Raw genomic sequence first — 25,593 nt, forward strand, 5'->3', positions numbered from 1 at the left:
GTAAACACCGGTTTTACAGTGTCAATGGTATATCTGTGTATGTTTTCCGATCAGGCAATTTACTCTAAGCGCAGTGCGATGTGTGTTCATAGTAATCTGAGTTACTGTATGATTTAAATGATGTGTGTCTGTTGAGTAGGATTATCTTCCATATTTAAGGCATATACTATAAGTCAATGCATTGACATATATGATATTGTCTACATAGTGAAGTATGTGAAGTAATTTTGCTTTGCAGTCTGTGTTTCCTTGTGTAAGTTTTGGAGAGGATAGGAAGTGACAGAAATAGTAGAAATCAGCACTGAAACATGCTGCGCAGGTCCAGAAAGGTTCAAAAAGTCATGTCTTTGTCATGATGTGCATCTCAGAGAGGAAACAACAAATAGAAAACTATAGGTTTCTTTTGATCTGTGCTTTTTTTTCTCTTTTTGCTTTTTGTTTGGCTCGTAAAAGATTGAATTGTGGTGCTGCTTTGACCATCAGTGTGTGTGCGCGTATCTAAATATGTTTCCCTGCATTATGTATCAAATTTATTTTTCTACATCTACAGTACTTCTCCCATCCAGATTTGATGTAATGGGAAGCAATGAATCATTTTTATGTGTTTGTGTTTTTTTGAGTCAGAACTGTTTATACACATTTCTTTCAGATAAGTCGTAATGAGAAACAGTGGAAGTCTTGGTTTGATAAGGAGGCTCCAGAGGAGGAGGTGGTCCCAAACTCCTACGACCAGGCTCTGGACTGTTTTAGACGCCTGCTCCTCATACGCTGCTGGTGTCCCGACAGGACCATCGCACAGGTTAGAAAACACACGTCTGTGTGTGTAGTTACGGTGTCCGGATGAAGGATCTGGTGGCTCACAATCATACCTTGGTTTCACTTTAATAATGAACAGCAATGTACGTTCCATTCGCATGGCTGCTAGGTTGCATCATAATGCATTGCAACAGTATGACGCAGTCTTGCTCTTACATAACCTTAAATTCAAATGAATGAATTAACTTTAAAGAAATACAGCAGAGTAGCCTAAAGCAGCATACTCTTAATTAATTGATGGGTTCGGCCTGGAAAAGAGCTGCCGGTTTACCTCAAAAATGCACTTGTACTAATGAGACTCGGTTCAGTGAAAGAAAAACAGAGAGAGAGGCTAAGAGTCTTAAAATCTCTTAATCTACAGTCGTATCTCTCTTGGCCGAGTCTTTCCTTGAAGGGAAAAGTGGAATACATTTAGTCAAACAGCTTTCTCTCTGAAGCTCGCTGAGCCTGAATACCTATAGTGGCTAATGGACAGTCACTTCTTACTGATGGGCAGTTTTTTGGTCCACTGCAGATGAGCCCGCAGTGGAATTTATTTTGTTGTGCTGACAAACAGTCCAGCAGTTGTCCTTGTCTGACCTCTGGCTGCAGTCTTTACTGTTGACTGAAAAGAGCTCTCAGTTCCCAGCCTTCCACAACTAAATTTATTCTAATTCTTTTCAGAATGAAGTCTTTTCCCCTGTTTGTGCATTATGAAGCAGTAAACAAGCATATCAACTTTGCCCCATTTCTTTCCCTTTCTCCTCTAGGCCCGGAAATACATAATGGACGCAATGGGGGAGAAGTACACCGAAGGGGTGATTCTAGACTTGGAGAAGACATGGGAGGAGTCAGACCCACGAATGCCTCTAATCTGCTTCTTGTCGATGGGCTCGGATCCAACCGACTCCATCATCGCGCTGGGGAAGAGGCTCAAGTTTGAGACCCGATATGTGTCCATGGGACAAGGACAAGAGGTCCACGCCCGCAAGCTTCTGCAGCAGACCATGGCTAATGTGAGTCAGGCTTGCTTTTGCATCACTTCATCTTGAACTAGACAGAAAGGTTGCCCCTCAGAAAAAAGTGTTTTTAAAATGTATTATTAAGAGATGCTCACGAAGACCTCCTGTCCCCAGGGTGGCTGGGCTTTACTCCAGAACTGCCACCTGGGTCTGGACTTCATGGATGAGCTAATGGACACAGTGATGGAGACAGACTTTGTCCACGACAGCTTCCGCCTTTGGATGACCACAGAGGTCCACAGACACTTCCCCATCACCCTTCTGCAGATGTCAATCAAGTTCACCAACGAACCACCGCAGGGTCTTAAGGCGGGGCTGAAGAGGACCTACGGAGGTAGGGCCAGTGTGCTTCAGTTTAGTTCAGATTAAAAGTCAAACATTATTTACCAAAAGTCCAGAATTCTTAATCTGTCATTTTACTGAGCAAAGCGAACGTGATGAGGCTGTTCTGAGGAATAAAGATGCACCCTGTCCTGAATCAATGCAATGCTCCAGTCCAGTCAATGCAAGACATAAATATGGCAGGAATAAAGTAAAATGTCAACAGATTGATCTTTAGTTTATTATAACAGGAGGATTAAGCATGTGTGTGTGTGTGTGTGTGTGTGTGTGTGTGTGTGTGTGTGTGTGTGTGTGTGTGTGTGTGTGTGTGTGTGTGTGTGCGCTGTTTGACTGAGAGAAGAAAGAACCCAATGATGAGCATGCAGAACAGGGCGTCTTATTGTTTTGGTTGTGTACATGTGTAAACAACTCATTTGTGGATGCACACACATACCCACTCTCTCCCTCACACACACACATGCATAAAGACCTTCAATAAGTCACATAATCAATGACTAAAGGGATGTGTATGAAGCCTCGGGTAGAGGGAGCAGGAGAAAACATGATAAACAACCTTTTGCAGCTTAATTCAGTTCATTTTACACCCAAGTACTGAAAGCCTGTGAGGGTCATGAAATTTTTAACAAGTTGAAACACGTAGTTTGTGTTTTCATTCAAGCCTTAAAGAGGGAGAAAGAGAAAAATATTTAATATGTATAAACCAGCTGTCTTTGCCTGGCTCATATGGAATTTGTGAGGTTCCTGAAGGGCAGCTGGGAGTCTGGGAACACATTTATCTTCAGCTCCTGAATTCGAGCTGTAGTTAAATGTTGCATGTCTTTATCAGATTACCAGAAATCACACTTGTTGTGGGCAGTGCATTCATAATATTAAACCCAGTTTTCAGGCAGTGTTGAATTTCCCTATGTTCCTTTAAAGCAGAGCTTTTTTTTTTTCCACGGTTGCATGTTACAATCCCCAAATGATATAAAGCTGAACCACCAAGATTTACAAGAAACCAGGCCTCACACATGAGACTGCCTATTAGATGGATATAGCAAAGATGTTTTTCTGAATGTCAGTATTTCACTTTCAGCTGCAGTTTTAACTCACTTCACTGCACTGTTCTCCTTCTGAGTCTGGCCTAATTTCCCCAAACTTCATTAGAGCTAAGCAGTGCCCTTTGAGATATTGCCTTGTCAGAGATTTCCTGATAGAGAATTGCCACTCTGAATTTTTGCCAAGTTAAAAGTATGCAGCAGTAAATGTGTGTCATACCTGGAGTTAAAGGAAATAGCTTATTTTTTTACATTATTAAATCGTTTTGTTTTTTTTTTTAACTGATGTACTCAGCAATTATGTATAACATCTGTTCCTTCAGATTAAAAGTCCCTAGCTAGAGCTTTTTAGTCATATATTTATTTCTTTTTTTTGTCTTTGAAAGAGGGTTTGGAATTCGTTCCTAATGTTTTAATGCCTTCCAAGTCTGCTATAGTAGAAGCGAGAAGCTTTCTGTAGCTGGAAGACTTTGGATCACAGCTCCAAATGTTCACCTCAAAAGCTGATTTTCTGCAGATTTTAATCTTAGCCTCCTGTTGAAGACGCCCGCCCATGTGTTCATCCATGTAACCCTCACCAGGTATAAACCAGGACCTTCTGGATGTCAGTAACATGGTGCAATGGAAGCCAATGCTGTATGGAGTGGCATTTCTCCACAGCACAGTGCAGGAGAGGAGAAAGTACGGACCTCTGGGATGGAACATCCCCTACGAGTTCAACCAGGCCGACTTCAACGCCACCGTCCAGTTTGTTCAGAACCACCTCGATGACATGGACATTAAAAAGGTAGAGGTCACACGTCTGGAGTGCTCGTCTCTAAAAGCTACCAACAACAGTCAGTCTCAAATAGCTCTGAGTGCAGAGTTTCAGGGTGGTAATAGTTTCAAATGCTGTGTGATAGGCTTTTATGGTGGAATACGTGTGCATCAGGTTGTGGTGGTTATCTCTTCGTCGGCTTTCTTCCAACTCTCCAGTTTCTTGTTAAGCAGAAAAAAATCTGTGCAGTCTTCAGTTCTGTATATGATGAATAAATCATAGAATGTGCTAAATAAGCAAATAGTCTGATAAACTGTAGTGTGCTGTATCATATTCAGGGAATATGCACAGAAAAGCATCAAAGGTCCATGAATTTGCAAACAGAAATAACAACCACACTGATGAGAAAGTACCTTTTCAAGGCTGTTTCCGGTCTCCTCAAAATATTCTGCACTCATCAAATGACACACATTTTCTCTGCTGTCATTTTGTTTGACTATTTCAAACCTCCGTAGGGCGTGTCGTGGAACACAGTGCGATACATGATCGGAGAGATTCAATACGGAGGCCGCGTGACTGACGACTACGACAAGCGGCTCCTCAACACCTTTGCCAAGGTGTGGTTCAGTGAGGACATGTTTGGACCCGCCTTCAACTTCTACAAAGGCTACAGCATCCCGAAATGCTCCAGTGTTGACCAGTATCTGACATACATTCAGGTGAGTCACTTCCAGATGTGCGACGGTTGACTGCGCATGCTCGTATCTGACTTCTGCGGCACATTTGGACGCGTGGCTGCGGGAATGTCAGTCTCTGATAACGGCTGCTGTCTTGAGGATTTCATGTATGTTTGCACATTCACGCCCTATCTTTCTATATTTCCTAAATTCTCCACTTGTCATGTGATGTTGGTTTTTTCTACGCTGTCAGCTTCCAGTGACATCACGAACAGTGAAAAGAGCAACACTGACAAGACGAGGTTTCTGCAGGACACTGACGCGCTGCGCTCTTGTCACATCCAGACACAGGCTGCCATGTGTGATTTTTTTTTTTTTTTTGTTAGAGAAAACGCACGCATGTTCATTTTATTACAGATTATGTATGATTTATTAGTGTGCTTGTGTGCTTAACTGGTGGGTTTGTGTGTGTGTGTGTGTGTGTGTGTGTGTGTGTGTGTGTGTGTGTGTGTGTGTGTGTGTGTGATGTGTGCGCCTGTGTGTGTGTATGTCTAGAGGCAGTTCCTGAGCTAGTTTCATTAAAGCTAGTTTCATTATGATGGATGCTCAGGGCTGCCAGGCTCAGCAAGCTTATTCCTCTGCACCGCCTCTCAAATAGAGAATGACAAACACAGCCCTGGAGAACACACACACACACACACACAAACAAACAGTGGCAAAGCATTCAAACACACACACACACACACACTCTGTGTACACACAGATGTTCACACTTTTTCTACATAGACAAAACAGGCAACAAAACACGGTGTGTGTGTGTGTGTGTGTGTGTGTGTGTGTGTGTGTGTGTGCATGCGCGTCCACACGTCTGTGTATTTAAATTCAATGCAGACCGACAGAGACAAAGCTAGAATTCCCCAGGAGGAAATAAATGACCACAGTGAGGGACAAAGGCTACTGAGTCCAGCACCCAGTGTGACTCTCTCTTCATCACCTCCCATTTTTCTCAGTGTATTAGCCTCTCTCTCCTAACGTTTCAGCCAAGGAGAAATAAAACCGTGTTTGCGGAAATGTGCTAACATAGAAAGGATTAAACACTATGCTCATATGCTAATTGCAGTTTCACGCCATGACACCATTCTTGATGCGTTAAGATCAATTGAAGGTTTCGCTGAACATATTGGATCTATGTTTGCTTTTGGCTTACATGACGTTACTGAACATAACAGAGGTTTGCGCAGCCATTACAAAAGTAAGTTTGTTTGAATTTGTCAGGTTTATAAGACACCTCGTTAGTCACACTGCAGTAACAGATGGTCCGTCTTCCCGTCGTCATTGAGAAAGACACCAACTGCAAGATGCAGCACAGTTTCAACTCTGCACCTTTTGAGAGAGAGACTTTCAACATCAGCCACTTATAAAAGTCAAATATCCTTATTGGATTACCTTTGGCCCTGAATTTTATGCAAAACCTTGATTTTACCCCAATTAAAATGTCATTACTGACAGCCATATAACCCCGATTAGGTCAGCAGTCGTAAAACGTATTGGTGAGCTCGTTTGTATGCTTTGCATTCAGGTTTTCTTTTTCCATGGATTCCTTTAAGCAACACGATCTCGTGAGGAAATATTATACTTGAACATTGTTGTGTTATTCATCCTACAAGACCAGCTTCAAATGTGTATTGACTGCTACAGGGCTCCATATCAGAGAGGACAGGGTGATGAGGTAAACTTTTCTTTATGAAGAAAAACTACATCATATCAAATTGTTTGCTGCATTTCATGCCTTTATGAGATGTTATAGAGGAGAGATGACAGAAAATGAAGCAGAGAGAGATGCAACAAAGGTCCTCAGTAATTAGTGTCAGTAACTATGCACATTCAAATCTGCACGGTCTCTGTGATGGTAAGAACTCACAGTGCACATTTTCCTGTTAGAGCACAAGTGTTGATGTCTTGTCTTAACGCCTGTCTGCCATAAACACCACATGTAGCCACATAGGTGGCTACCATCACCATAGAGATGGGAGCTCTGTTCCCATCAGTAGCACCTCTGGCTGATCTCGTCACTGCTCTAGCAATCCATACTAGTTTGCGGGACGCGTGCACCATTGAACCAGGAGGGAAGTCAAGAATCTCCCACGTGTCACACCCACATGGCGAAGCTCTGCACTGCAGGGTGAAAAGCAGCAGCCGCTGACACTGTGTGTATCAGAGAGACACTTGGCTGTCTACACTCTACCCTGACCAGCAGAGCCTTCGCAATGACAAAAGCTGCAATGTAGGAGAAGAGGAATTCAAAATGAGGAGGAAACACTCAAAGGCAGCATATACGACTGTTTGACCCATAAGCTCTGCAGCCTGTTTCTGCCCACTCAGTTTGAGGTGGTTAGCTCCTCCATGGGGGCACCAGGGCCCTCTCACAGCACTGTTTTCAGGAATGCTCTGTGAACCAATGAACTCTGGCTCAATAGCTGTTTCTTTTACAGGGTCTGCCGGCCTATGACACGCCAGAGGTGTTCGGTCTCCACCCAAACGCAGACATCACCTACCAGAGTAAACTGGCGAAGGACGTGCTGGACACCATCCTCAGTATTCAGCCTAAAGACAGCTCGTCGGGTGGAGGGGAAACCAGAGAGGCTGTGGTGTCCAGACTGGCTGACGACATGCTGGAGAAACTGCCTCCTGACTATGTACCTTTTGAAGTAAGCCTGGGTGTATGTGTGTATGTGTGTGCGCACGCACTATTAACAGCCCGAGGTGAGTGAAGCAACATGTGCAGTGTTTCCCTGCTCACCATGTGTGTTTGCGAGGTGATGGAGGGCTGTGCGAGCGCGTTTGAGACGGTGACAGACGGAGAGAAAAGAAGACCAGAAATAGAAGAGGGGTGTGAATGTAGCTGGATCTCGCTCACTTTGTTTTATTTTGGGTTTTGTCTCCTTTCTCGTCACTTAAGAGGAAGTGGGGTGAGAATGTGACTTTTCTGAGGTGAAGGCGCAAAGCTTATCATGGAAAGCTTGTCACTGCATGTCACACCCCGTGTCTATCACCTTCACTTCCATCTATCTGCCTGTCTGTCTGTCCGTCTCTCTGTGCAGCATATGAAGGCAATTTAAAGTAGATTAACCCCCCAAAATTGGTTAAAATGATGGATAATTGTACTGATATGTCTGTGTGTATTTCGTGCCAGTTACTTCCCGTCACTTGTGTTGGGTTGTGTTGTGTCCAAAAGAATAACAATAAGAACAATAAACTTTATTTATATAGCACTTTTCTTAACAATGTTACAAAGTCCTTTTCAAAATAAAATACAAATAAAACCAGATGAGGCAAATGAAATAATAAAAAAGTTCAAGGACACAGGGACATAAAGATAATAAAATGAATAAAAGTGAAAAAGATCAAATAGGAATGTACAGAAAATAGAGCAAGAGCTTTCACAAAAAGAAAAAGATGGAAGGGAAATAAAGAAATGATTCTGTGTGTTGCAAGAGGTCGAATCTCTTGAAACCGCACATCCTGCACTCACTTACCTGAAGCATGTGAACAGATTGTATGTATTATCTGACTTCTGCAAGTTTCAAATCAAACAAACGTTTATTTTAAGAGGGTTACAGCGGGGGGATACTGAGCTGTAGTGAGTCCAGGGACATTTCCAGCTCCTGAGCATGTCTTTCTGTAGCTACATCACAAGTCTGTGTGTGTGTGTGTGTGTGTGTGTGTGTGTGTATTAATGTATTTTCACTGGACACATTATAAATTCTTCAGCAGGTTCATTCAACTTTCATGTTCTGATTGGATTTAATGAAATGCAACCAGGTGAGAGAGCGCCTGCAGAAGATGGGTCCTTTCCAGCCCATGAACATCTTCCTGCGTCAGGAGATCGATCGCATGCAGAGGGTCATAGTCCTGGTCCGAAACACCTTGACGGACCTCAAGCTGGCCATCGACGGAACCATCATCATGAGCGAGAATCTGCGGGACGCCCTGGACTGCATGTACGACGCACGCATCCCTGCACGCTGGAAGAAGGTCGGTGGAGAGAATAGAGTTCCTCAGAGCAGTTCGCTGTGGTCATTTTGTTTGACCTTTTTCAGCCATTGCATTTTTTTTCTGCGTTCACGAACAGCAAAATGAGCCTAGTAGGAACAGTCAAATGTTAATTCTGCTTTCAGTAAAGAATGCTAACAAGCCACATCAGGCCGCCTCGAGGTTCAAATGAATATCTGAAATGTCTTTTTTAAAAAACTGCACAGGTATAATTTCTCTAATGTTATTCATCGTCCTGGAGTAAGTCACAGATGTACTTCTGTGTTTCCGATCAGGCGTGTCTTGCCAGCTAAAAGGGAGCTTGTCATCATCAGTCTTGTTTAGCCCTCCCTGATGCTTCTGACCTTTTTATTTATGTGCTTTATTTATAAACCTTATCCACAGCGCGCAAATCCATTTCCGTGACAGAGGGAAACGAGTCTTTGTCGAACAAATTTAGATGACAAAATTGCTGCAATATTAATATTGAGAGAGGGAGCAGGAGGAAGCAACAGAGGATCACGACTTCCTGTATCTCGTGTTGGAATCACTCTGTTGGCATTCCAGCCGTGCTCTCACAAACATTACATCATTAGAATAATTTTGACTTGAATGGCTTCCTGGCTGGGATTCAGAGTATTTCTACCTGTGGTGCAATCTGCTTTTGGCGCGGGTGTCTCCACTCTTCTGTGTATTCTATTGTTCTGGATTCTTTCTTTTTCTCTTGGCACGCAATAATTCGCAATCCTTTTTTTTCACGTCTCCCCACGGTCTTCTCCTCTGATCCGTCTGCCTGACAGCTTTTTGTGTTTCGTTGTAATGTTTTGTTCATGTTGCTGTTTGTCTTTGTTTTCCAGGCGTCGTGGGCTTCCAGCACCCTGGGGTTCTGGTTCACGGAGCTGCTTGAGCGGAACCGGCAGTTCCAGGCTTGGATCTTTGAAGGGCGGCCCAACTGCTTCTGGATGACAGGCTTCTTCAACCCGCAGGGCTTCCTGACAGCCATGAGACAGGTACACACAGCATCAGGCTACCTACCTGCTTCCCCACCGCCAGGGAGGACACCAGATGGCATGCAGAGGGACGAGCAGGCACACGGCCACATTCACTCACACATGCACACACACATGCACACATACATGGTGGCAGGCAGGCAAGTGCACACATTTCATTTCAGATTTGTATTAATATAAATGGGATGTGATCTGAAAGGGAGGGATGTAATCTGAAAGTTTAACGCTACTTGATCCAGATCTGAAGTCCTGCTGATCGGACTCATTATTCTTTATCAGAATTATCTGGATTATGAAATGTGGGCAGACTTTGCTCGTATTAAGACACCTACAACATCTATTTCACAGCGATGTGTCTGTGTTTTCGGTATTTGTCAATGCATTGCACTCTGAATGAAAAAATCTAGAGGGTATTTTCTTTGCTTGTTAATCTGTCAGCAGAATATCATCATAGCTTTCCAATTCCACTGGCGGCCGTGAATCACTGAAGCTTTTTAAGTGAATTTGGCTGTGACGTCTGGTTATTGTATAGAGTAACGATGAAAATGGCCTCAGATAGAGCTGCGAGGGCAGAGGTGTGTGTTCAGTGAACAGATCAATTTTCTTTGCAATTTAAGTCATAGTTGGAAGAGGAAGTAATTTAGCATTGGTGTCAGGTGTGCACATCTGACTGCATCCTAGTTTTATTTATAGCCCTGTTGCATGCTCAGAGAAGGGGAAATATTGTGGGTGCAGATGTGAGTATTTCACTGAGCAGGGAGCTGTTGGATATATGTATCATCATTTTCTCTCCCTGAGCATGCACTGTCACGAGCACGCCACAGTTTCTGTTGGACCAGCGGCATCACATCACGTGCGTCTGTCCTTGTCATTTGTCATCAGTCCGTATCTGTTCAATTTGACCCAATAAGGCTTTTGTTTGTTTTTTTCCTCTTTCAAAATGAGGACAAAATGAGTGAAGGGATACAATACTCACGGTTCATTATTTATTGTGCACTCTGCTCTTTTTCGGTCATATTGGATTTATTTTCTTCCTGTTGGCGCAGTATCTCTCAAAACAACGACGTGGATGGAGTGCACTTCCCTGCCCTACACAGTGCTTTTGTTTTTAATGTACCTCTGGTGCGGCAATGTTATCAAAATTGATTATTTGTAGGGAAACAATTCCTAAATGTTCAGCTCCGTCACACTGCCCACGCCACTGCCTAAACTTTTGGATTTGTCCCCACGCTTGCAGGAGATCACTCGGGCCAACAAGGGCTGGGCCCTGGACCGCATGGTGCTGTGCAACGAGGTGACCAGGTGGATGAAGGACGACATCACCCAGTCCCCCGCTGAGGGAGTATATGTCTACGGCCTCTACCTGGAGGGAGCCGGCTGGGACCGCCGCAGCTGCAAACTCATCGACTCCAAGCCCAAAGTCCTCTTTGAGATGATGCCTGTGATACGGATGTACGCTGAGAACAACGGTGAGATTTCCTGTTTGACATTCATCAGATGGAGGGAAGTTTCCCGAGGTTTTCATTCATTCATTCATTCAAAAAAAAAAATCAATGGATTTTGATGATGTGTCTGAATTGAAAACTCCAATCTGACAATGCAAATACTTTAATCTGATCTTTTCTCACCAGGATCAGTCTTTCCAGTCTTTGTCGATCCCAGTCTCAGTCTTCTCTGCTCAACATTTGCATCCCACGCCGTCACTCAGAACGGATGGGTGTAGCATTTAAATGTCAAGCAGACCAAGTGCTGTTTATTTTGTCTGGGAATAGATTACCAGCAGTATGTGGCAGACTGTTTGCTCGGGATAAGACCAGACTCTCTTCAGGCAGGCAGCAGAGAGACTCGCCCCAGTGGACGCCTGCAAGCAAGGCTGCCTGGGAAATGAATTAATGATCCGATGATACGCGTAATGCGGTTTGTTAACACCATGTCCCCTCCCAGCTCAAGAAAGCTGCCTGCTGCGTTTGAGTGTGTGTCAGTGCAAAGGAGACTGGTGCTGGAGACAAGTGGTTGCCAAAGCATCTATGAGTATGTGTGACATGCATGCGTGTATGTACATCGGAGTCCAGAAAACCCCTCTACGTAATTGTACCTCCCTTCAGCGAGATTAGTCCCATCTCTGCGTGCTGTCTGAAGACCAACTCGATAAGAGCTGTTTTTTCGCCCATGAAAAGGATTGTGGGTTTTTGTGCTGATGGCAAGGCTGTTGAAAAACACTCAAGTAGCACTCCAGCATGTGGCCACTGACAGGCTAACAACTAACGAGCTACCAAGCCTAAAAACCAAAGCAGTCAGGTGGCGCTGTGGGAGTAGTGGGGACATAAACACGTTCTTTGCCTGATTTGAACCGACTTCAGCTTCATGAAAACAGATGTTTTGTTGAACTCAGCTGGGCGTCCCTGTGGTGTCTCCACACTGATTTAAATATTTCATGGACTTTGAATAATTCTGTGTTTAAAGCTGTTTAATTAGAACCTTGATTGAGAGAGAATTTCGCCAGCTGTTGCTCTATTTTCTATCAGTTTTCAGCATGCATCAAGTGACACTTCTTGCCTCTCTGTGTCGCAGGTGCGAAGGATTCCCGCCTCTACTCGTGCCCGGTGTACAAGAAGCCAGTTAGGACCGACGTGAATTACATCGCAGCTGTAGACCTGAAGACTTCACATTCTCCAGAATACTGGATCCTACGAGGTGTGGCGCTCCTCTGTGACGTCAAATGAGGAACACACATCTGGTAGGAGGTTAGCTATAATTAACATCCCATCAGCCATCATGCGGTGTCCTAGAGTATGCAGGATAAACAGCTGTTACCATGACTACCACTTTCTTTTTTTCCTTCTCTGACCACAACATGGGGAATTGTGTGACAGTAGGGACACTAGTGGTGAAACATCCAGCTGCAGACAATGAGACAAAGCCTCTGGGGACATCACACTGTCGCTTATTTGAAAATTTTGGATAGAACCGTGTAGAAGCACGAAGGAGGGGAACAGCAGTGCCTCACAGTCACTCCCGCACTGTAATCTAGTTTAAAGTGACGGAACGACAATTTGTCACACTGCTGTGCAGCAAATGTCAAGAGCTGAGGTCAAATAATGTATTTAGTTCAGTCAACACAAGCTGGGAAGAGGAATCACCACGTTTGGAACATCATGTCATTGTTCTGTTGTGCTTGAGGTCAAATGGGACAAAGACAGCTGAGGAGTAATTACTGAAGCCTTCACATACTTGGGTTTTCAGCTAGCTGAGGCCGCAGTGTCCGACGTGTAAAACCTACCGTAACAGAAATGGTAGGTTATACATAGATCACCACAATTCATATTTTAAACCATTATGTCAGACAGTTATGAGCATAAAAACTTTCTATTCACATTGAAGTAGTTTGTTAGTAATCATCTTGAACGTCCTCCCCTGGCTGTATCAATTTGTAGCTTTAGTCTCCTCAGATGGAAACCGCAGTGTGAAGCAGACAGGACTCTAACTGTGCTGCTTCACTGGCTCAACTTCAGCCCTCATGTAGACATATTTTATCTGTCCAGCTGCTCACTAAGGGCATTACCTCATCTCAAGCACCATATGCACCACGCTGTAGAGGCAGACACACACTGAACCAAAGATTAACCTAGTTGGGATCGATATCAACTTATTCGATTGCTGTTACTGCCTGCAGGCGTATTCTCATCATCCTGCTGTCATTTGAGAGAAGAACACTCAGTAAAGTGAAATACATAGAAATTTTAATGAAGTTTTTACAAAAAACAATGGCATTAAAACATCAAAACACTTTTTTGGTAGTATTTTCTTTTGTTACAAAACCACTGTACCATACACACTCTAAAGCTACCCTGTACACGGATCAGGCTCTGGTTTCCCAAATTAAAATCTTAGCACCACAACCATCTTAATCCTTTTATAATCCAGTAGTTTTTCCTCAAACCTGATTTTTAAATCTGTATGGATCAGGTCCGATCCTCTCCGTCTCAGGATCCAATATCTGATTTTCCATTTTCAGCACGCGATGACAAATCAGACCCACGCCATAAAGAGTTTCAATATTTCTGGTTTTGTCGAAGCAGTCAATGAAGACAAGATGATTACAGTGCAAAGATAGTTTGCGGGAAACCTTTTCCTGCATGAATATCACAATATATTCATATTTTTTATGCTTTCCCTTGAATGGACCGCCTGTAAAATACATCCAAGACTTCGTGCTTCTAACAAGGTTGATGGAGTTATGTACACATCTGTGTGTCTCCTTGTTAGCTGGCTGTGTTTTTTTTAGAAAGGACCAGCTTCTCCTTTTGCAACAGTGGTCATGCAGTCTTCCCTTGTAACTTGTGTCCTTTGCTGTCATTTTAATATCAGATTTTCCATCTGTGGACTTTTGTATCGCTTTGGAAAAGTTTGGTTAAGTCAGGTGCACACAGACTTTGCCGGCATGTCTGTTTTGTATTACCATTGTTCACTCAGTAATTCAAGAAGCCTTGATGTAAAAATTGTTGCCACGCTCTTTGTTTTTCTACTTCCTCCTGCACATGACATCCAAAGGTACTGTGTCCTGTAAAGTGAACAGAATATAAATGCTGTTGTTTGAAAAAGAGGCTTTTATGGCAAAGTGACTGCCACCAAGCTCCCAGAACATAGTCAGAATGCTAATTTGGACCATTTCAGATTCTTCCCTCTGACTGAACATGTGCCACTGTGGCTTTCCTGGATCCAACATTCAAATTACAAGACACTGTATTTCAGGGGTTATTGCCTACTTGCTGTACATGCTACACTTACAATTACATAAGTGACAAAATGTATACTACAGCTGTGGCATAGGTAACTTGCAATGCAACATTAAAATCTGATCGATTCCTTCATGCCTCGCACTTTGTTTCTGTTACAACAGAGTCAAATCTGCTCCTTTTGGGATGAAGGTCTGTTCTTTGTGCCTGTGTACGTTCAGCTTATTCTGAACCAGTCTTACGGCATTACATTCCCTTGGGACAGTGAGCGGGTCATCTCTGTGTGTACAAAGTAGGTCTTGAGCTCTCCTTTGCCCTTGACGTTGATGATGCCTCTACAAGAGCACATGTAGCCCAGAGTCAGAAGGATGCGACTCGTCTCCTCCGTCACCTACAGGGGGAACCAGATGGGTAACGTCTATTTCGCTCTTACACGACTGAATGAAACTCCTGCCGGCAAAAATATTCAGCTCTGCAAAGGAATACATTTCCAGGAGCTGACATCATAAGCACCAAATTCTTGTATTGTTGGCGTACTTCTCTGCATCTCCAGACCTTGACTGACAGGATTTAAGTTGAATATAAATTCTAACCCTAACCTTTAGATTAATTTCACACAAGGCTGCAGAAAACGTGTGCCTAGTCGAGCTGCAGTCAGTGGTGCCTCCACTGTATTGTCTCGTCCTATCACTAAAGATTGTAGGAGATGAAGGGCACATCAGTCATCACAGCTGGTGCATAAAATTCAGTTTGTAAATTAGAAACCGTCAACAGTTCAGTGCACTGCAGCTTCTAATATTAGGAAACATCAGCAAGATTAAGACATGTTGGGAAATATGTGTGCTGCCTTGGAATAACTCTGCATATCTTAAAAGATCAACAGGCAATCTTGGAAGGCAATTGAAGGCAGATGGCTCTATCAAACGTGTACAGGCTGTGAAGTGTAATCCAGCCCTCTGACAACTCAACGATTCCCACAGCCACTTGCCACGCAGGTAAAAAACCATTAGATCTAATCAGCGCTCTGGCAGGGTGCGTGCGTCAGATTTAGAGATGTCACATGACGTTCAGGTGATGTGATGTCCTCGCTGTCATGAACAGCGGGAGCAGAGGGGAGAAGGAGTTTTATCTTTGAAACATCTGTGCTGACATTTAAAATCTCGACATGCGAAAATGGAGCAGCGCTGCCGCTTTGAAAGAAACAGTCAACTTCAAACACAATGTGATGTTTGCCAGAGAATGGGAGCACCTCTGTTCCTGAATGCATCACAGAAAATGGTCAAGGCTGGAGTTATTCTCCATTTTTGTTATTTTCAACAAATCCCATGGAAAAAACAAACAGAACCAACACTGTGTCTGCCTGTCTCCATACTCCGCTGCCCTGCCTGTGGCTCTCAGCCCATTTATTCCTTCTGAAGATGTAAATCTTTGCATCACAAAGTCAAACCGTTTTAGCTCTGGCACAGAGGAAAACATATCAGGCTTTGGCAAACAAAAAGTATTGATTACCTGTATTTTTCCTAAGACTCCAGTGCTGTCCATCCTGCTGGCTACATTCACTGTGTTCCCCCAGATATCATACTGTGGTTTCTGGGCTCCAATGACTCCTGCTATCACTGGGCCATGGTTGATACCTGACAAAGGACACCAAGTAATCAGTGAAAATTTCAGCCGATTCTGCACCATCTTTACTCAGATTCTTGTTTTTTAGTATTAGAATAGGAAATTACAGTAAGCAGGACACAGTCATGCACATTAAAACATGGTGTATGTTGTAGCTATATCAGGGAACTGCATGTACATCATAAAAAACGTTCCCTTGTTTCCATTTCTGATGTCATACTGAAACACTTTTGTTCAAAATGTATTTAAATCAATTTTTGATACCACTGATTAATTATTGAGTGCAGCTCCAAAAGGCCCACCGTAAGAGACCTACTGCTCTCAGAATAAACAAAGCTTTGCACAGGATTTCATCAGAACATGTGGTGAAGTGGAAGCTAAATGCGGCTGAACTCGATCTCCAGCACCTCTCCCCGTCGCCTCTGGAGCTTTTCACAGCACTGAGATGACACCGGGCCTCTCTTCAGGCTTCTGAGTCAATTTCCAGATTGCTGGCAATTACAATCTACACAAGTGTGTGTGCGCGCAGGCACACAGCCACTGGCTCTGTCCAGTCCCAGTGGGCGAGGACTTGTATCCCTCTCTGATGGAGCGTTTTAGGCCCGTCTGGAAGCAGCGGGGATGTACAGTCGCACACGCGCACACTGCTGAGTTAATGGAGCATCCCATGCTGCGATCTACACAGACAGGTTGAAGGTATTGAACTCTGACTCTCACCACACACAGGGAGCTGCGACCTGCCGCCTGCTTTCCTCTTCACTTCTGCCTGCTCTTGAGTCAGTCTCTCTGCTGTTGTGTTGCCATGGCTGTACCTATGTCTTCCTACAAGTATGAGTTTTATTTTCTTACTTAGACAAGTACACATCTCTGTGTCTGTCAAGATAATGAAATTACGCCCACAGCACGGTGCTGTTATAAAACCAGAAGGAAAGAAACACTGGATACATAACAACTACATGTCAGCAGAGCATACAATCTACATTCAAGCTCATTTCCTAAAACCCTGTTTTACCGTGTATACCAAAACTCTAGTTTTATGATTCAGAATAATAAGGTATGACTTCTGCCAATACAAGTCTGCAAAGGTTGTACTCTTACCCAAGGTCAGGGATATTACTGTTCTCTCATATTTCACCTTATTAATCTGCTGCATTTGGATGACTGTCGGACAACGACGAAACTTCCCTGATGATGAATTCTATTATATTTGAAGCACTTAATATTTTCCAGCCAAACAACCGTTTCTACTCGCTAAAGAAAAGACTGAACTTGCTCTCACAGCATTTTTTTAATAGCTGTGTAACTCACCAACTCTGAGTTTGAAGTCATTGAAGGAGTGTTTGTTGATAACGTCCAGCTTCCCCACCAAGGCGAATGCAAACTCTACCATGGTCCCTATGTGCATGTACTGCCTGTCATGCTCCTGGAAAATGGCGAGGAACACAAGTTGAATGTGATTTTGAAGCACATTGAAGAATCTCATCAGAAAAATGAGCAAGTATGATTTTAATGTGTGTGTGATGAGCCGACCTGTGACGTGTACTCAGGCCCAGGCGACGCGTTCAGCCCAGTAGCAGCCATGTAAGTGCTGCCAATGGTCTTGATCTTTTCCACACCGCTGAATTTAGGTTTGGACAGCAGCTACACACACAAATACAATCCACAGCTAAAACAAATGAGACATAGTTTATGGCAAAAGTGAAAGCTCGTGCCTTTTTTTAGAGGATGCATTTACATCTATAGAGGGCAGTGTATGAATCTGAAACAAGGATTTTCTCTTCTTTCTCCTGCCTGGCAGTGAAAGCCTCTCAGAGCATCCAGATAGCATTACAAGAGGTTGTAGCTTGTGCATGAGACACACTGTTCACAGTGTCCAATCACATACTGCTAAAAAAGGATGTGCTGCATGTGTAGGATGCTGTGAAGGTTGCGGGAGTTGAGGGTTGTTTACCTCATCAAAATCAGCAATGATTTCGTTGAGGAGCCGGAGGCACTCTAATCCTTCTTTGTTGACGTCGGATTCGGTGTAGAACTCTTTAAAGTCCGGGATGGAGGCGAACATGACACACACCAGGTCATAAGACTGGTGGTACAGATCCTGCAAGACGAAATGCAGACGTTAGCTCTGGACAGCTGTAAAACAATATTATGAAATTGATAAAGCACTGGATGAAACGCAGATGACAAGATTCTGATGTATTATGTCAAGTTAATCATGATGAGAGTTTTCTGGGTATTTGAGCATAAAAATACACGACAGTATACTCAATAAAAATATCAGTGTGACCACAGAGGCACATAACCAGACACACAAATGAAAGCCGGTGAATCACCCAACCACCATCCAAATAAAAGTGACTCTAAAGTCCATTAGACCAGCGACTTGCTGCTGGATCCTGTTCAAGTGCAGGAGTAAAGTCATCTGCTGACTCTTCACTCAGAGTTTCTGCAGCAGAAGCAGTATTCCCTTTTAAACTCCTGCGACCTCCAGGATTCCACATCCTCTAAACTTCCTCATTTGTAAAATTTCACTTCTCACAGTTCACACTGTGGGAAGCACTCAGGGGGATAGAACAGGATTCCAAATGATGAATGAGAAAGTCTCGCAGGCAATTCCGCAAATTCACATCGACTGTCTCCCCCAGAAGCTCTGTCATCATTACAGGCAATCAGTCATTCTGAAACTATTACAAGTGCAAGCTCCGTTCACAAAGTTGTGATTTTGAACAAATTACTGCATTAAATTTAGCAGTGAATATCTGGAACAGCCAATGATCTGACAGTACTTTTCCCTCAGCAAAAAGCACTTTTTCATTCAAGCTTCAATACTCTTTTTAAATCATGTTATGTTCTGTATTAGCTCCTGAATCCTTTATCTCACTGTCTAAACACAAAAGCTTACTGAAATACCCAATGCGTGGCTTATATCATCTACACCCGTCATGGCTTTTAAATGGAATAAAAATCCATATAATTAGCAGCAAAGAAATAAAGTACGTACATATTTCAGATGTATTGACTTGAAATGGAAGACCATCTTTGAGTAAGATGCTTTTGCAATGCCTCTTCACAGCTAATGAACGGATGTAATGGATTTTGGCAAATAGCCACTGGTACAGCGAGACCTCTTTGAAACCACAACACTTCCGCCCTGCAGCCATTTGTCAAAAACAGAACTTACACGATCCTTCATGTCCATAATGAAAAGAAAACTGGTTTCTACCTCATTCTTCCAGTTGCGTGCCAGGAAATGCTCTGCGACGTGTGCAGGCAGGACGTTCTCCAGCAAAACCCGGTTGAGGTTCTCCATGGTTTCAATCTCCTCGCACTCCTTCTTGAACTTGTTCTTCCACAGAAAGTCTAACCTACAGTAATATTCATTCTGTTACAAGAGGACACAGAGGTGAAGAGACTGAAGGTACAGCTGCGTAGCTTGCTTCCATCACATCACAGAGAAAAAGTAGAAACAGCGACGTGTGGATTCCAACAAGGCTTAAAGATAGAAAAGATGATGTAAAACTGAAAAGCACAGGCTGCCGTTTAACTTCCTTTGGCTTTGGTTAACTCAAAAACATGATGACCAGCAAGACTTTTCACAGAACACAGCGCAAGGCACAGGTGAAGAATGAGAATAGTGTGGTTCCAGTTTGCAATGCGGCCTTTCATTTTCTTCCATTTCAGGTGAAGCGTTCAGGTGCTTTATGAGGATGATGATTCTATTTGAGCCTGTTCCTGAGCAGTACAAGATGAACTGATTTGATAAAGAGCATGCACCAACCAAGCAGAAACATGTTTGTGAGATGATCTGATGAGAAAAGCAGAGAAAGTGATATGATTGGATACTAGACATATAATTACTTGTTACAGAGACGGAGAAAAAGCAGTGTGTGTGAGCAGATATTAATAAGTGGCATCTGTTAATTTTGCTGTTTTACGGTTGAATCTTTTCATTGAGCTGAGGACATCAGTAATTTGTCTTCTGCGAAAACATTTATTATCCACTCAAAGTCAATCTGCTTAATATTTATGTTTAATTTGTGGCTGTATATCAAAATCTAGCAGCACTTAAAACATGCAGGAAGAATATCACATTTTCCATGTTTTTGTGGCACAGTGGGCCTCAAGCATTCACAGGAACACAAGTTCCCACTGGGAATTTATTGTGCATCTACAGTTGTGGAAAATAAGTTGTATCCTTTTAAATCACACTAAATAATGCATAGAGCACAAATGTTCAATATATTGTCAAGTCTCCCTACAATGTCACCACACTCAAAATGTCTTACTAACGTATTTGTGGCTGTAGCATCGGTTAAGTGGTGGAACAGCATGCCTGTAGTAAAAGGTAGTGCTTTTGCACACACCTGTATATCCTCTCATGTAGTCTATTATTTGATTGCACAGTAGGGCCCAAGGGGTCAGCTGTATCCAATTTAATGATAAGCTCTGATATAAAACAGAAAGATTACTCTGCCCATGAGCTGCGACATTCAAGTCTGTTCTAAACTGTAAAAATAGAGTGTGAATGCACGTTCACATGTGTGCACACTCCGTCACCTACTGCGTTATCTCCAGCATGTTACCATTAGCTCTGAGTAAAACCGTGAATATCTGTGTAATCAAAATGTAAAGAGTCTTACACTCGGCAGATTACTGTGACTTTAAACACATGCAGTTGATGGTCATAGCTAAGACTGTACTGGAGACTCCAGAACGAAACTCCAGAAAGTTGTGCCCCAGTTCTGGATCACTACCAAGAACAGTAAGAACCCTGCAGTGTGGCATGATCCTAAAATAGCTGGACTAAGTAGTACATAACTCTCCAGAATGACCAGCCTCTGGTCCCTGCACCTCCTGGCTACTAAATCTCCCCTTGAGTAAGTTCAGATGTAAATCATTGTCCCAGAGTGGCTGAAGGGAGGCCAGACAAACTGGTCTCAAGACACCTCTCTTGCAGTGTGGCACAGCAGCTGAAAAGCTCTGCTGTTTCTACTGAGTTTATCGGCTGTGCAGCCCCCCTGGGATAATAAAGGTATATATGTAGAGAGATAGACATAGTAGAGTCCAATTTTATGCGCACTTACCTTAAAATCATAAGCTAGCACAAGTGGCACAGAAAAAAATACATCAAACTCAATTGTGTTCATGCGTGCAAGATCATTAGGGACCACGGGATCATGGAATCCCTCAACAGGAGGGATATAAGAGCCATGAGCTCCTCACAATGCAGTCTACACCTTTCACCGACCAACAGACTTAAGTTAGCAGTCACAAAGACCAAAGCACATAGGACTACAGCCACTCCAATCTTACAGAAAATGGGAGAACACATGACAAAAGGTTTAGTGGGTAATATAACAGCAAATGCACAGTGAAAAGACTGAAGAGTGCAATGGTGATGTTGATGTAAGAGCAAAGCACAAGACAGATGATACGGTCATTCCAACTACTATAGTGTGGACTTACCTGTCTGGCAAGCACAAGCAGGGTGATGAAGAAAATAAAGAGGGAGATAGAGCCCATAGTCTTCAGGTCTTTGAGAACTCCTGGTCTTGAAGGGCAGAGAAAAAAAAGGAAGAATGTGTGTGTAGAAAGAGAGAAGACAGACAAAGATAAAGACAGCGATAGACAGTGACAAAACACAAAAGCTAAAAGTTAAGGAGGGAGTGAAAGAAATAAAAGACGGCACATTTAATTAAAAAATCTGATTGCAATCAGCAGTCTGTGACCTGTGTCACATGATTGGTTAGCAGACCGTTTCATTCCAAGCTGTCACTCGGTTAAGACTGTCACTTCTGCTTTGCTGTGACAAGAGCTTGTTTACTATTTGCATTCCGGTGGCTGGGCTTCCCTGCTCAGGGGCGCGTCCGTTCACAAGGGACGGTTTGCAAGAGGCAATAAAACAACAAGATACTGTTCACGATCTTCAGCACTACAAATACACTTCAAACTCTCCTTTCCACCATCATAACCCTAAAAACAGAACATCTGTCCATGGCAGAATCAGGCAACCAACCAAACCACAGCTATTGTTTGTATATGTTTTGCACTGTACACACACAAAGCCCAGAGTATAGTGTGTAAGAGACAAAGCTGAAGAGAAATTAAAAACACACCTATTATGTTAATTAAATCTACAATTAAACCGAGCAGCAGTAAAGTCTGAGCGTCCCTATTTAAGTTCTGAATGTGCGATAGGACTCTCGAACAGGACTGTTGCATCCTAATTTCTGCAAGAACACTTTGCATATTAATGGACACTTACTCTTATCTAGGGCAGAGCTCGGCAGACGACTGAGAAGACAGCCTGCAAGTTGCGCTCTCGCCTGGTTCATTATCTAATCAATTCTTTACATAGAATCAATGGCAATGACTGAGGTCAGATGGCTTCACATGAGGACAAGTCAGAAATGGAAAGCACACAAACAGATACGTATATAACCAGTGCTCTTTTAGTTTGTCAGTTGCACACTAATCACGTCAGCATTTCCCATTAGTGCTGATCAAAGCCGTGTGAAATTTATTGACTTCGGAGGAAACTCCTTAAAAATCACATTATGCTATTTAAATTGCTTTGGAAAGGAAAGTCAATAACCAAAAAGACAATTCCATTCCTCTGCTGGAAATCACAGCTTAGGCTTGAACGGATTAATTGAGCATCTGATGACAATTCTTGGAGCCTGTCTACAGACAGTAAATTAGCGACTGACACTGCAGGTTCCAAGAAGTTCTGTTTATTCTGTTTTACGTCCAAGTACTACTTCCAGCAATGAATGAGAAAATCTCATTCTTCAAAACCACAATGGCTGCTGTCATGATGTCCAAAGACTTATTCAATTATTGTGTGGAGCAACTCCAGCATTTGTCTGTAGATGATGTCTCTCTTGGCCGCTCAGTTCAAGGAGAGACTTGTTCAAGTTCACAACAAAAAGTAAGAAGCAGAGTAGAGTAGAAGAGCAGAACTTCTGTGAGTACATTAGGAAGAAGCAGCCACCCAGTACTTTGGGACATACTATTTTCTGGTGTCTTATCCAGTGTCAGATGAGACTGACTGAAATGTTGTCTCTGTGCATCCAGCACTGACATGGATTAGTTTAGTGTTGCATGAATACTGACGGCAGGTTGTGGGAATGTGGTGTGGAATATAAAATGAAATGAAGAGCTGGGTCAGTGTGGATGAACGACAGTACTAGGACCAATGATGAAAAAAATACTTTTGGTCCATGTTTAAATCACAGATCAGAGGCAACATTGTGGGTCAGCTGGTATTTTTCTGTTAGTCCACTGAGACAGATGATTACCAGGCTGTTGATCAGTACCACACATACACTTTTTATATTTTTGTCCAACTGAAAATCACATTTAGTCTTGCAATGTGTTTTTTAATGTAATGTTACTAGTATTCTATCATTGAAAGGAAACAAAGGGTACTTGGGGACATTTCAGATATACTAGTTTTGTCTCTGCGGCTGGAGGAGCCTGTTGTCGTCATCTGTGTTTGAGTGACAGCAGCTGTTGTTAGTGGTACTGGAGATTAAGATCCACAGCGACATCTAAGTGGAGTGCAATCACGTTTACAGATAATTTTATATGCTGTCTCATGTGCTGCAGCTGAGCAGATAATTAGCTATCTAGCCTGCAAACTGATGTCAGCGGTGCACTTCCTTGGTCATCAGACCCCCGAATGGATATTCCCTTAAGGATAAAAGTACATTTGCAGCCTGAATTGCTTTTAGCCTCACAGCAACGGCTATATTTACAAAGAACTGTCATGACCAAGAATTACTACACTGTACCTTTCATTCAGACCAGCTGCATGAAGGGTTTGTAAGCAGCAGGGAAGACTCAGTGAGGATATCCTTCTATACTGATGCAACACCTGGAAGGCTTGTGCACATGTATTATCTGCTCAAAGTGAGCCCAGTGTTTGGTCATGCATCTCTATCGGCAGTAAAACTCTATCCAAAATCTCAATAAATGGTATAGCATTATGTTATCTTAACAGAATATCCATTAACAAGCAAATAAGTAAGAGGGAAACAAGGTGTGTGGTCTTTCATGTTTGTTCACATGCCACAGGTCAGTACCTTCACATCTACTCTACATATATTGTATGTTTTCTCTATAGGGGCTTTGAGTAGCGTGGCTGAAGGAAATGTTGAGGTTGTAGAGAAGATGATGGTATTGAGCAAAGCCAGTTCAAGTGGTTCTGGCACCTGCGATGGATGCCCCCTGGGTGACCCCATTCAGAGCTATTTTGATTCAACTGACTGGAGGAGGACCTCAAGGGAGACAGTCTTTCTCTCCTTTTACCTTCTCATATTCTATTTCTCCATATCACTGTGGTTTTCCTTTTACTCAGTCTCACCAGATGAACAGCAGATCTCATCTAACTTCCTGACTGTACATCCCTCTTTCACACTCCTGACACATATCTGCTTGACACCAGCCACCTACCTGTCCAGGCTTCCAGTCTTGTACAGAAATCTACTATATTCATCCAGCAGAGAGGCATGTGTTTGCAGAATAATGACGTTGTAAACCACCACAGCTGTCAACATGATAATCATCTTCAGCTCGTAGTTTATCCTCAGGAACACCGAGCATGAGATGAGGCCCAGTATGCAACTGTAAATTAAATACTGGACAGACAGAGACAGACAGACAGATTGGTTGATTTATTCAAAAGTCAGCAAAGACAATAATGAATTTATAGAGAGTCATAAGAATGTTCCTCTTCACTTACAGGAAGGTAGAAGTTGTTTTTGCCTGTGAAGGCCATTAGTTGTCCATTAGGGTAAAACAGTGTTTCATTGGACGAATTGTAAACAGGAACAGGAGGCAACAAATTGTCTTCCATAAAGAACTAAAGGAAAACACAAAGTCAACAACAATGAGGGGTTAGTCTCTTTTGGGCAGTGCTAAAAATAATCTTTCCATCTAAATCCACCACAGAAAACAAACCGCACCACTGACATGCAGATTACAAGCACACGTTCGCGGTCTGCTCGCCCAGCATGTGAAAAGACAAACGAGTGTACACTGTACTTGCAGGATGAAAATAGAGTCTTGTTAGATAAGAGGCAACCATTCAATAATGTCCTTTAATGTGAACCTGCCGGATAAGATGAGGATTGGCTGCCCTGCTAGAAAAGCCAAGTTAATTTGGTTCATCTGCCCAGAGCAACTGACCCACGTCAGGCGCAAAACAAGATTATAATCTCTGGAATCGATTTGTGTGAAGGTCTAAACCGGGTCGTGACACCGTGCTTTATCACGCAACTTCCCCACAGGCCTCAGGCTACCATTTCACCTTTAACCGAGCCTTTTTATTTTTGTCTTTTTCCTCTCTGCCAAACTGAACAATGCAACTGAAAATTGACAGAGCAAAATAAAATGTAAAAAGGGTTAAATGTGGTGTTCCTTGATCACGACATGCAAACCGATTTGCCACGGTCACGCAGGGAAACTGTAATCTTCACGTTTGAAAAAGCCAACCGACAAAAGAAAACAATGCAAAGAAGACATTTTTCTTTAGTCGTCTGTTTGAGGAAGTATCCAG

General features: G+C 42.9%; 2 protein-coding genes across 6 annotated transcripts in view; one reads left to right on the forward strand and one right to left on the reverse strand.

The window, feature by feature from the left end:
• Positions 1-13,398, forward strand: part of dnah5 (dynein, axonemal, heavy chain 5) — an 86,864-nt gene extending 73,466 nt beyond the window's left edge. For all 5 annotated transcript variants that reach the window (XM_070967434.1, XM_070967435.1, XM_070967436.1 and 2 more), the window contains exons 78-87: positions 650-799; positions 1,566-1,811; positions 1,932-2,151; positions 3,778-3,983; positions 4,469-4,672; positions 7,123-7,338; positions 8,453-8,665; positions 9,520-9,672; positions 10,910-11,141; positions 12,244-13,398. In XM_070967434.1, coding sequence (XP_070823535.1) covers positions 650-799; positions 1,566-1,811; positions 1,932-2,151; positions 3,778-3,983; positions 4,469-4,672; positions 7,123-7,338; positions 8,453-8,665; positions 9,520-9,672; positions 10,910-11,141; positions 12,244-12,395 — 1,992 coding nt within the window. In that variant the 3' untranslated portion in view covers positions 12,396-13,398. The remainder of the gene's footprint in view (positions 1-649; positions 800-1,565; positions 1,812-1,931; positions 2,152-3,777; positions 3,984-4,468; positions 4,673-7,122; positions 7,339-8,452; positions 8,666-9,519; positions 9,673-10,909; positions 11,142-12,243) is intronic.
• Positions 13,396-25,593, reverse strand: part of adcy2a (adenylate cyclase 2a) — a 51,865-nt gene continuing 39,667 nt past the window's right edge. Inside the window, exons 17-25 of the mRNA XM_070967440.1 lie at positions 24,778-24,897; positions 24,489-24,673; positions 21,498-21,582; positions 19,255-19,413; positions 17,983-18,129; positions 17,562-17,672; positions 17,340-17,454; positions 15,918-16,042; positions 13,396-14,799 (exon numbers count right to left, since the gene is read on the reverse strand). Coding sequence (XP_070823541.1) covers positions 14,647-14,799; positions 15,918-16,042; positions 17,340-17,454; positions 17,562-17,672; positions 17,983-18,129; positions 19,255-19,413; positions 21,498-21,582; positions 24,489-24,673; positions 24,778-24,897 — 1,200 coding nt within the window. The 3' untranslated portion in view covers positions 13,396-14,646. The remainder of the gene's footprint in view (positions 14,800-15,917; positions 16,043-17,339; positions 17,455-17,561; positions 17,673-17,982; positions 18,130-19,254; positions 19,414-21,497; positions 21,583-24,488; positions 24,674-24,777; positions 24,898-25,593) is intronic.

Source organism: Chaetodon trifascialis, chromosome 7 (genome assembly GCF_039877785.1).
Source record: "Chaetodon trifascialis isolate fChaTrf1 chromosome 7, fChaTrf1.hap1, whole genome shotgun sequence".
NCBI lineage: Eukaryota > Metazoa > Chordata > Actinopteri > Chaetodontiformes > Chaetodontidae > Chaetodon > Chaetodon trifascialis.